The 13115-nt window shown below is 34.1% G+C and overlaps 1 protein-coding gene across 4 annotated transcripts in view; it reads left to right on the top strand.

Annotated features, from left to right (window-relative positions):
- Nucleotides 1-13115, top strand: part of CPNE8 (copine 8) — a 259399-nt gene that overhangs the window by 142406 nt on the left and 103878 nt on the right. For all 4 annotated transcript variants that reach the window (XR_004439964.1, XM_033222447.1, XM_033222445.1 and 1 more), the window contains exons 8-10: nucleotides 2713-2816; nucleotides 7913-8017; nucleotides 9559-9600. Coding sequence is in view for 3 of the 4 variants with exons in the window: in XM_033222445.1 (XP_033078336.1) it covers nucleotides 2713-2816; nucleotides 7913-8017; nucleotides 9559-9600 (251 nt within the window). In the remaining variant the exon portion in view is untranslated. The remainder of the gene's footprint in view (nucleotides 1-2712; nucleotides 2817-7912; nucleotides 8018-9558; nucleotides 9601-13115) is intronic.

Genomic DNA, 13115 nt, shown 5'->3' on the forward strand with positions numbered 1-13115 from the left:
TACATCAAAGAATGGAAGTGGGAGTAAGGAATAAATGTCGCTGAACATGTCTGGGTGAGAAATAAGATTGAACTGGACTGAGGTGGTGGCAGCAGAGCCAGAGTAAAGATTTGAGCAAAACTTTAGAGGTAAATGGTGCAACTGGTGGTGGATTGGATAAAGGATCAGGAAAAGAGAAGAGTCAAGGATGGCTTCCTTGGGCACTTGAGTGAATGACAATGCCACAAATTGAGCTGGGAAGATTATAGGAGAAGCAAGTTTATGAATAGACATTAGATGTTCAGATTGGAACATGTTAGAAGTGCCTGTGAAACATCCAAGTGGCTTTATTCAATAGAACGTTCCTTATATGTGGAGTATTAAAGAGAGGTCTTAAAAATGTGTTAGGTGACATTAAGCATAAGGCATAAAAACAAAACAAAACTTTGCAGTGATGCTTGTGTATTTCTAAAAGTATATAACTACTTTTCCTCTCAAGTAAGATTTATTTCGTGCTTGATACGAATGTACCACTTAATCCCTGCTAAGTTGTTAACCTGGGCAATTGCAAGAACATTATTTTTCCTAAGGTTATATAATTTTCTGCACTGAAATAAATCTTTATTTTGAATCAGTTACTCATTTTGCAAGCCCTAAGGAGTATAATTTGAAAAATTAAATTTAGTATTACATTTACCAATAAGCCAATGAAAATTCATGCTTTTATAATAATACATCTCTGATGTTTTATTCACAATCCATTTGAAATAAACACATTTCATTTATCTATTATGCATTGTAAGTATACAGAATGTTTCTTGGAAGTTTATATTTTGGTCCAGGTGCTTTGGGAGAAATGTGTTAAAGTGTACTGTTTTTCTGCAAGAACAATGTCCTTGGAATGTCCCCAGGTTCTTAGAAAGCCATTCTCTCCCAAGGGCATTTAAATATATACGGAGATGAAAGGGCATTCAAAATAAACAAACCAAACCAAACAACTCGTCCTTTTCAATGCTGCCCTTGATTTTATAATTTGATCACCCAGAATGATTATTTCACTGCTTCTATAATAGATAGTATAGAACTTTTTGATCTTTAAATCTCAAATTTAAAAAGAACATGATATGCTTGAGAGGTTTGAGGTGATAATGATGTCCATATTGTCCTTACCTCTGTTGTCACTATACCTTGCTAGGATGTATTTCCTGCTCTGTTATAAATGTTCCTCTGATAGAAGTTATCATATCATGCTAAAAGTAAAATCAAATAACACTATACCAATAATTTTGAAAATGGGAAATTAAGAAATCTGACCTTTCCAAGGGTAGCTACTGCCTTGTTCGTTACCCTATTCCAAGATTCTAGCTTGACTATTGCTTGAGAAATGTTTGCTAAGTAAGAAAATGAGTGAATGAAAGAATAAGATAGCATCATGTTTTGTGTAGTCTTCTGGAATTACTGAAAGGAAATAATTAAAAAATAGGTGTATACTTAGTAAGTATTGCTGGACTCTGCAAGATAAGGAAGTGATGAATAAGATGCTTTTTTAGACATTGTTAACATTTTATCAAGTAATATTCAAAGTTGTAACCTCTTTGTTTAATCTGAATTACTTTGCCACTTCACCTCTTTCCAACATTTTTAGCTTTCCTGTTCAGCTAAAAACCACACAAGCCTGTAATCCCAGCACTTTGGGAGGCCAAGGTGGGCGGACACGAGGTCAGGAGATAGAGACCATCCTGGCTAACACGGTGAAACCCCGTCTCTACTAAAAAAATACAAAAAAATTAGCCGGGCGTGGTCGCAAGCGCCTGTAGTCCCAGCTACTCCGGAGGCTGAGGCAGGAGAATGGCGTGAACCCGGGAGGCGGAGCTTGCAGTGAGCGGAGATCGCACCACTGCACTCCAGCCTGGGCAACAGAGCGAGACTCTATCTCCAAAAAAAAAGGAACACACACACACACACACACACACACACACACACACACCCCACAAAAGTATTTATTTTAATTTTAAATAACAATACATTTTCTACTTTAAAAATGGTTATCAATAATGTGTTATGATACCCTAGCTTGTTTTCCTTCAAATCATGTAGCTGCGAGTGTTTGAGTACATAGAATGATAAAAATGATCGATTTGACATAATAATTAACATGCAAATTGTAATTTAAGTTATAGAAGAAAATTGTTTTAAATGTAGTTACTGATTCGTTATAGTACACTTGTATATGATTAAGAAGGAACTTTCCTGTCCCCAGATTATAAACTATGTGATCTTTCTTATTCCCCATCTAATCATCTAATACATCTTAACATTTGATACAAAGTAGATATGTAGTAGAAACTTAGTAAATATTTCTTTAATGAACAGGAATTTGTTTAACTATGTTCTAAAAATGTGTACCTGCATAACTGAAGATATGAATGAGGATCCTATATTATAAAATTGAGTACCTGGCCTCACCTAGCTTAATACCACTTTTCAAGGGAAAAATATTAAAAGTTTTTGAAAAGTAATAGTTTTGTAACTAGAATAAAAATTACCAGCAAAATTTTTTAAGTTATATATAGTCCTTTAAAAAGCAATTTTATGTTGTCTAGGATTCTCCCTAACTTGGCCATTTGCATTAAAATAGCAAATATGTTTTCTTGTCAAGTCTTGTTTGTGATCTGCAGTTTCCAGTTATTTATAGCCCAAGTCTTGAACTATTTTTATTAATTTTGCTTTTAGGATGCTGTTTTGATGCAATTTTGTGCAAACAAATTGGACAAGAAGGACTTCTTTGGAAAATCAGATCCTTTCCTTGTATTTTATCGAAGTAATGAAGATGGCAGGTAGATGTGTCTTTTATGCATTTTACCTATATGGTAATGATGATACTTGAATTACAATTATTTTTCTCAGAGAAGCTCATTAAATTGATTAATGAAGTAAAATAGTTTGAGATTTTAAAAATTGATGTGATTTTTGCATCTCAAAATGATGTGCAACTTTATAAACATTTTATGTTTTGTCTGATACTTAAAATGAAACACTTCTAGTTTCAGAGAAATATTTCCTCTTTACATGTTATAAAATTATAACATTGACTAAATAGTTTAGAAGAATTATATTTTGTGAAAACCTGAATGCTGAAACAAATATATTTTGTTATAGATTTGAACCAAAACCCTTTTCTTAGAGAAGGATGTGGAGCTTATGGGTTTTTTTTTTTTTACCAATAATATCTGAGTTTAACTTTCAATAAAAATGTTCATTATATTCTAGTAATTCGAATACTTCTGCCAGTTATGATTAGACTAGTTTCTATAAATTTTGAATGTCTTTATGAGTCATAGACCATAATTTAATATGTATAGCTCTACTATTAGATATATTTGACTTGTTTTTTGTGATTCATATTGTACTTAGTATTTGTGAGAATGTTTAGTTGTTAATAATATGGCTAATTTCTGTTGTCTAGATTTAGATAATAACCTTGCTACTTAATAGCTATAGTACTATGGCAAGTTTTTAATCTATGTGAGATTCCATTTTCTCCTCATCTGTAAAATGGGGTAGTAATCATAGCTACCTCACAGGGTTGTTAATCAGACTAAATTAGTTACTATACAAAAAAGTTTCTAAGTTTTTCTGACACATCAGAGGAACTTAAGCATTAGCTAATATTATTATTATGTTATAGTTAATTTTTTTTTTGTTTTTTTAAACTATGTGTAATATATCAGCTAAAGAGAACATGTTATTTGGAAATTAAAAATGAGGGGAATAGAATGGGAAAAATGTTACTCTTATATATGAAACTATACAATGTATTATTAATAAGTATAAAATGTTGCATAATATAGAAAGTTTGCTATTCAAAGTGAATGCACTGGCCTGTTTAAAATGATGGTTTACTTATTGGGAGATGTTTGCTGATGCAGCTACTGAGCAACTGTTAGATATATTTGCTATAGTGTTATACTGCTAGATTTTGTGTATTTCCCTTCTTTTTCAGTGGTAAAAATGTCAGAGTGTCATATGCATCTGAACACTAATTTTATTCATATGAAAAATGTTAGAAAGTGAAGAAAATAATATTTGCCAGGCGTTTCAAAAACAGAGGAAAATCTCAAGAATGATTCCGAATTTCTTGAATGAAAATGGTCTTAGGAACTACTTGGTCCCTGAATTTTCTATTTTTATTCTTATTAGTTTTCTTTATCAAGATTAGTTGTACAATTGTAAAATTTCACTTTATCACACATCTAATTCTCCTGGTGATACTTTTATTATAAAATGTATTGTGCTTCTAAAAATGATGATGTTCATGGCCAGGCGCGGTGGCTCATGCCTGTAATCCCAGCGCTTTGGGAGGCAGAGGTGGGCGGATCACAAGGTCAAGAGATCGAGACTACCCTGGCCAACATGGTGAAACCCCGTCTCTACTAAAAATACAAAAAATTAGCCGGGCGTGGTGGCAGGTGCCTGTAATCCCAGCTACTTGGGAGGCTGAGGCAGGAGAATTGCTTGAACCTGGGAGGTGGAGGTTGCAGTGAGCCAAGATTGTGCCATTATGCTCCAGCCTGGGCAAAAAGAGTGAAGCTCTGTCTCAAAAAAAAAAAAAAAAAGGATGTTCACTCATTAAATAAAATCTAAATATTAAGAAAAATACATCTAATCAAAAATGTCAACTAGTTTGAAAAAACTATTTTTAAAAGTTGGTGAATCTCATTTCAGAAAACTTTCCATTTATATTTACACACAGAAACCTAGTTTGCAGCTTGATCCAGATATTTTATGTATGTATACGCACGCATATGCTTTGTTGTATTTTAAATGTATACAGATGCTTCTACGCCTCACTTTTTGTCTCTATTTTTAACTGCAAAGATTCTAGCTTTATTTTAAATATTTTTAAAATATGGAACTATTTCAAATATTGCCTAATACCTAGTGTATGTATTACTTATTTCATAAGAAGGGAAAAACTTAATTTCTACTGGAAGTTTTAATTAAAAGCCTTCATACTATATGATCTTATACTCTTATATTCTTTCTTTGACATTTATTTAGTAACAACATTTATTTATGATTGGGTAATAATTTTCCTTTGGAATAGCCATTTTTGGTAAGTGGCCTCACTTAAAGTATCCTAATACCAGTTATTTAATAAAAATACATTTTTATAATACTATTTGTAACACACACACATAATATTTATATAGAAATACTTCCGAATGTTAGGAAAAGCTACATTGGGCTCCTGGCAGGAATTTTATGAGTTACACCAGGACTGGAATTCTTACCAGTGAGGTTTTCCTGTGTATATGATATCTAATACATTAGAAATAAGAATGGTTAATAGGCAACAAAAGACTACCTGCCTCATAAATAGCTCAGTAAGAAGGACATGCCTTCCCTGAGAGGAAATGTTTCAAATGTCAAAACTATTTAATTATTGCAGCTGGTGACACTAGGAATATAAGAGAAATTTTGATTTAACCATAAGCAAAGAGGCCAAAAGGCAGTAGATGGTTGAACATGTTGGTCTGAAGATGGTCAGTTGGTCTGTCAGTCTAGTCTCTCTCTCTGTCTCTCTTTTTCTCCCTTGTCTCTTTCTCTTCCTGTCATCTATCTATCATCTATTTAGCTATCTATATCTATCATCATACCAAAGACTTGCTGTATATTAGAATATGATACAAGAGAATTTTCCTTTGTAGATCTTTAAGAACTTATTGCATTTTTATGAATGGATCTTAATGAATATATTGTTTGTTTCTGAAACAAACCAACATAGAGCTCTGCCTTCCCTCTGTGATTTGTTTTCTATGAATTTTTCTTAACAATTTTTTCATACCTTTGCCTTTTCTCTGTGTTCTGAGCCCCTACAGCCCTCCCTCACTTTCCCCTATCCACTTTGATTTTCTTCCTCTGCTTTAGACATCTTCATTACCCTTCAAGAGTCTTCTCTGCCTGCCCCTCTGTCTTACTACAATACCTTTTCCCCCAGTGACTCCTAAATTGCTTCAGGTGAGTCAGCTCTGAGAACATTTGACCACAGATACATTTTCCTGGGCTCTAACAATTTAGTGACATGAGTTTCCTTAGATGGGTGAGGATACTCCCAGGAAGTAGAAGGCACTAATGCCATAAGTCTTGTGATAAAAACTTGATCCTTTCATAAAGTATTATGTTTCTATCTTATCTCTTAATAGACCCAAATCCCTCTTGTTTGAGAGTAGGAAAATGAACTTGAAGACCTATCAAAGGGTGGATATTTCATTGTGGGGGTTACGGGCAGTATATTCACTATGGTATTTATTAATATTTTCATGTGTCAATACTGTTAGATACTTGCATTTGAAACACTTCATGACTAAGGTCTTGATGAAGATTGGGTTTATTGTTTCAGTGAAGATTACTTTAAATGTTTCTAGCTCAGAAACTGTTGCATAAATTCACATGAAGGAAGAACATTTCGAGGAGCTGACTGATGTCTTCAGATTGAATCATTTTGTGGAAATGAGACTGGAATTTGAATCAGAAAACCGAGCTTAAGGCTTCATGAATTCTGTCCCATATTGTGAATCACTGTCTTCCTTCCCTTAGGAATTCTTTAGATATATAGAACCAGTAGTTTCAATAAAGAAAGAACCCACACACTGATTGGTCTTTCTATAGATTCATGATGTAATGGTAAACTTAAATGGGCCCTTGGGGCTCCTGAGGAATTCTACTCCTTTTTCTTAGTCTGTGGACATTTTCTTTATCCCAGACACTTTATCATTTATGTCTCATCCTCTTTCTTTGCTCATTGTTATGCATCCTCTTTCATAAGAAAGTGGTGGCAATTGGAGAGCTTCCTCATGATCCCACCACAACATCAACCCATGTACTCTGCCTTCCTGAATGTTCTTGCAGAATGACTATCTGGCCATTCAAGGGCAGCTCCTCCACTGATGCTCAGGATCCCATCTACTCTTACCTGCTTAAAAGACATTGCTCCTGGTTGGGCGCAGTGGCTCACGCCTGTAATCCCAGCACTTTGGGAGGCTGGGGCAGGTGGATCACAAGGTCAGGAGTTCAAGATCAGCTGGGCCAAGATGGTGCAACCTCGTCTCTACTAAAAATACAAAAATTAGCTGGGTGCAGTGGCAGGCGCCTGTCATCCCAGCTACTTGGGAGACTGAGGCAGGAGAATTGCATGAACCTGGGCGGCAGAGGTTACAGTGAGCCGAGATCGCGCCACTGCACTCCAGCCTGGGCAACAGACTGAGACTCCATCTCAAAAACAAACAAACAAACAAAAAAACATTGCTCCCACCTTTCTGTCATGCATCAGAAGTGGCTTCCTTTCTACCAGATCTTTTCCTTTAGCAGACAACCTTGCTGTTATTTCTTCCATCAAGAAGTAACAACAAGAACAATGAAAACCTTTCCTGTGATTAATCTTTTCTTTTTCCTTAAATTATTCTGATTTTTTTCTTTTTCTTCACAGCTAGACTAAAAAAAAAGTTTACACAGTGTGCCTCAGTTTCTCTTCTCTTTCTTAAACTCACTCTAAAACCAGGTTTTTCTTCTCAACACTCCAACAAAACTGTTCTCAAAGTTGCTGGTGACCTTCATATTCTTAGGGACCTATGGATATTTTTCACTCCATCTGCATGTCACCACAATTTTTACAGAGATTGTTTACAAAACAGCTTTAGGATTTATTGAATTTTCAGTTTGCTTTTGGTAAATTTATTACAAAGTAGATTATGGTGAGGTGATCTTTCAAGTTTTAAAATCACATATCTCTTTTCATGAAGTGATGTAGCAGCAACAGTGGGACTGACTATTCTGAACAAAAAGTAAATAGAGGAATAACTACTAAAACAATAGATCAATTAAAATAGTCAAATCATGCAAATAACTGAAAACTTTTTTTTTTTTTTTACAGTTTTACAATTTGTCATAAAACAGAAGTTGTCAAAAACACTCTAAATCCGGTATGGCAAGCATTCAAGATCTCAGTCAGAGCATTATGTAATGGAGACTATGATAGGTAAGAAGGATAGTTTATTCAAAAATCTTCAAATAACTTTAAAAAAAATCTACAGTGATTTGGAGAAGTGGCATAAGTTGGCTAATTAAAATTTGGTTAAACTTAACTTTCCAAAAATGAAAATATGTAAATGCAAAAATACATTGAATATTAATTTTAAATTTTAATGTATTCAAAATTTATTTCAGAATCTTCATTGCCTTAAGCCTTTGCCGTGGTACGATCCTTCTAGAGTGGAACAAGTAGGAAAACAAAAGTTGCAACACTATGCTTAGATATATTATCAACCCTGAAATACTCTTGAAAATGTTATTTGGCATAACTCATGATTGCTGACTCACAAAAGTTCCATAGTTGTAGCACAAGAGATTTTAATGTTTCACAATTACCTGGGTAAGGTGGGCCTGAGGATTTTCCCACAATATACCTGAAGATTTCTTTTTTTTTTTTTTTTTTTGAGACGGAGTCTTGCTCTGTCGCCCGGGCTGGAGTGCAGTGGCCGGATCTCAGCTCACTGCAAGCTCCGCCTCCCGGGCCCACGCCATTCTCCCGCCTCAGCCTCCGGAGTAGCTGGGACTACAGGCGCCCGCCACCTTGCCCGGCTAGTTTTTTTGTATTTTTAGTAGAGACGGGGTTTCACCGTGTTAGCCAGGATGGTCTCGATCTCCTGACCTCGTGATCCGCCCGTCTCGGCCTCCCAAAGTGCTGGGATTACAGGCTTGAGCCACCGCGCCCGGCTGAAGATTTCTTAATATCCAGGTTTTTTTTCTAATGAAACTTTATTGTATGATTATAATATAAAAACCCCATCCATCCCAAAAGAAAAGCAAATAAAAAGTAAAAATCTCAATCTTTAGTTTGTTACATGTGATAGAAAAATAGTTTCATTAACCCATATCATAGAACTATTGATTACCAATATGTTACTAAGTTTACTTTGAAATTTATCATGCCACTTGACTATCATTCTTTTCATTTAATAAGATCATATCTGTATTTAGCTGGACTCATTTTTTCCTAAGAAAGTTCTTAGAAAAGTTCTTAAGAAAGTTCATAATGTTCTTCCTGATTAACAGCATCAGTCAGCATCACCTGGTGATCTCATAGAAATTCAAATTATCTGGTCCCAATGCAGACCTACTTAATCAGAAACTCCAGGAGAGAGGTCCAGTAATCCATGTTTGGACAAGTGCTCCATATGATTCTGATCTATGCTGAGTTTGAGAAACACTGCTCCAAGACAGTGATTTTCAAGAGTGGAGAAGTGGGTGCATACCATCCCTTTGGGGGGCTCTATCAAACTGCACCTGCTTCCCCTGTAGACTCTTCTTACTCTCTTTAAGGAATCAATGAAGATTTTAGAAGCCTCTTTTACGATACGAATTGGATTATAGTAATGAAATTAGCAAAATTAACTTCAAATTCATATGTAAAATCTATAAGCATACGCTGTTTTATCTAAAAAAAAAGCTTATTTTTAAATTCTCGTCCATACATTATTTTGATCTTACTAAGTAACTTTATGTTTTTCTCATGTACAGAACAATCAAAGTAGAGGTGTATGACTGGGATCGAGATGGGAGGTAAGACTTTTCTTATCTTCTTACTCTTGAACTGGGTGTACTTTAAGAGGCACATACATTGAAATGGCCACATTTTTAAATTGTAACTTTTAGATTGCATATTTGTTTTGTTTTTCCAAATGTTACTGATGCATTTACATGAAATGTTAAGAATGAGCATATTTTCTCCAACCTCGAGATGAAATAGAGGTTTTTCTTATTTCCAGTAACTTGGTAAAAATTTTCAACTTAAATCTGATAATTATAGATGTCTAGTTTTATAGCTGTAATGAGTATCAAATTTCTGCATCTCACACTTTCTCTGAACATTTTTATAACATTGATATCCCATACTGTTCAAGGGAACAGAAGTAAGCATTGCATTCACCACCCAACTCTGTGTGTATATATATATATATATATATATATATATATATATATATATATATAAAATACAACAAAACTCAAGAATTGTGTCTGGTCATTGTCAAACAAATAGTTGTTCAGAGCTCTGCAATCACTGTAGTCCTCTGCATATCAAAGTAGATATTAAAGACTAAAAGAGAAGAAACACACTACTTTTTCTTTTTTAAGCATATTTTGTTTCTACTGTCATCTACATAGGATGATGATGTTTGTAAAGTGATCTTAAGCCAAGGGACCCAGAAATGCTCAAAACCTATTTTGCCCTAGACTACTGCCTGAAAGGGCTGAATATGCAGATGTCAAGGAAGAATGATAAATAGGAAAGCAAAGGGTACTTTTAATTTTTCAGTTGATGTGTGTCCTAAACTCAAATCCATAGCTCACTGATAAATGGAGCTGAAACATGAGGTTAAAGCTAAACAATGCTTTTCTCTCCGCATCATGTACAAGCCAGAAACCAACCCCAAAGGGATGAAAGTGCCTGGATACCTGAACACTCCTGTGAATACAGGAACAAGTTCAAGAAGGCTGGCCTGTGCTGAGGGGGCACCCCCTTCTCATCCCTTCTGCTGCATAGGCAGAAAGTTGCTCAGTTGGAGAGCCACATGCCATCATGTGTATGACACTTGCCCATATGCCTACTGACAAACACGGTACAAGAAGTGTCCTGGAATTTGATGCAAATAGTATTTTCTTTTCTTTCAAGAAGTGATAAGAGAAGATGGGGAGAGAAGTGGAGATTACTATTCCACACTTTAGCTGCTACCAAATAAGTATATAAGACTCAAATATTTCAGTCTTTAAGTTGTATCCCAAACATTATTATGAAAATGAGTTATAACACAGATTTGAAGTTTGCTCTTAGAGATAACATCATAATAATACATGCTATGCTACTGATCTTTACATTTCTGCCAGGTATTCATTTGATTAGTGTATTATTTAGTTCTATGTGCATTCTGGAGAAACCTTATCAGAAAACCTTCTATTTTTCCATAGGGAGTTATGCTCCATTGCGTTATTAAACTTGATTAACTGAGAAAATGAATTTTGCTGCTCAGAATAACAGAAAAGGAAGTAATGCCAATCTGAGTAAAGGACTTTATGCCCTATATTATATACCCTATTTTCTATTTTAATTGTGAATAGGCAAAAGTGGTGGCTTTTCCCTAGTAATTTTTAACCAGGTTCCCGTTCAGAAACAAAAAGTGCAGCTCGCTGCCAGAGCTCCTTTAATTTTACATAAACACAATCCTTGAGGCTGAAGCACATCTGACTGATTTTCAGTTTGAAAATATAAAACCTGTTTTTGGAGTTATTTCTAAATAGAACTTGTCTCTAATCCTAATGTAACAGAAATGTATGTGATATTACATTAGAATTAGAGATGAGTATTTTTGGGCACATGAGAAATGGCTTAAAACTTTGGGAAATGGTTTTAATTTAACCACTAATAAATAAGGGGTATAAATTTAGGTTTCATCCACATTCATAGATGTTCAATCCTAAATTTGCTGAAATTATAGATATTATAATGTCTTCCTTCAAATGGTGAGTTTCTGTGACTCTCCTATTGTCTCCAATCTATTTCTGAGCCACAAGAATTTTGAATAGCCTTGAAGATCAGAATTACCTTGGAATTTAATTATCTTTTTTCCTGACTTGAGCACTTTGAGCGTTCCTATTCAGGATATGATTTATTGAAAGTTTCTAACATGCCAGGTATTCTGTAAGCATTTTTAATGTTATTCTTTATTTAATTTTCACAATAAATGATAGGTACTACATTAATTACCTTTTACAGATAAAGAAACTCAGGCAAAGAAGTAACTTGCCTAAAGTCACAAAACTAATCAATGGTGGAACCAGGGCTTGAACCCTGGCAGTCTACTTCCAATAGTATATTCATAACTATTGCACTGTCTTTTTTATAGCATTGTAATCGTAATTCTTGGCATTAAGTGAAAGGCTTCAACCTAGACATTGGACTTATTCTGTGCTACTTTAATGTGATAGTTGTGAAGACTATAAGGAAAATTTAAGAAACAATCTAACATAATTTTTTTTATTGTCTGAAATTGTATATTGTCTGGAAAAGTGGATAAAGCTTTTCTTGGTAACAGTTTTTATGTAACTAGAAGTTAGGTAGAAAGAAATGAGTATTACAGACTCTGAAAGAATCCTAATAGGCATTGAAAGAACCAGTAAAATGTAAAAAAGAGGTGGCTTAGATTAAGCAAATGAGAGCTATAATAAGAGCAAGAATAGAGAGAGAGAGAGAAAGCAAGAGTTCGTTCACAGAGGATTTGGGCCATTAGATAGGAAAAATATTTTTCAACAAGAAATAGTAATTTACTTTTGAGACATCACTTTTAAAAGCAAAGAAACTATTTAGATATTGAGATTTGATCAGCATATTTTGTCATTGGGTTATCAACTGCCTGGGGGGGAAGATGGGCGGTGCTGGAGGATATATTGATGTATTTTTAAATACTCATTTTACTATATCATCATTAACAACATATTCAAAAGAAGTCTAAAAAGTTAAAGACTGAAAATAAAGGGGTGAGATTGGGAGGGGAAAACATCGTTAGGTGAAATTTAAACATTCCTTGGAAATGAATTATATGATTAGTAGAATAATTAGGGGAATGGATTGTAATTTTGTAAGTGTAAGTTTAATACCTTTGTAATGTTTAAGTGCTCTTTTATTAATCCAAAAATAGATCTATATTTTAATGTAGAAAATTTAGTGTATAATTCTACATAATACATTTTCACCAAGAAACCTTTTTCAGTGTTAGCAAAATGATCAGTTTGTGGATGCCATATAAAAAGAAAAATTAAAATAATTCGTGATAACCCTTTTAATTCAATAACATGTCTTATGTATGAAATTTGAAAGGTGCATTAGTCTCCAAAAAAATATAATACATAAAAGTTTTTTAAAATCCAGACATTAATTTTATAATTTAATAATAATGATCACTGTGTGGATTATTATACAAATTGATATGAAGCTTATGATTATGTGTGGTCTAATAACATGGTTATTACACTTTTTACATTTTTTTAATCTGACAAATTTGCCCAATGTAGATTTTTTAAAA

Source organism: Trachypithecus francoisi, unplaced genomic scaffold, assembly GCF_009764315.1.
Source record: "Trachypithecus francoisi isolate TF-2019V2 unplaced genomic scaffold, Tfra_2.0 Lachesis_group11, whole genome shotgun sequence".
Classification (NCBI taxonomy): Eukaryota; Metazoa; Chordata; class Mammalia; order Primates; family Cercopithecidae; genus Trachypithecus; species Trachypithecus francoisi.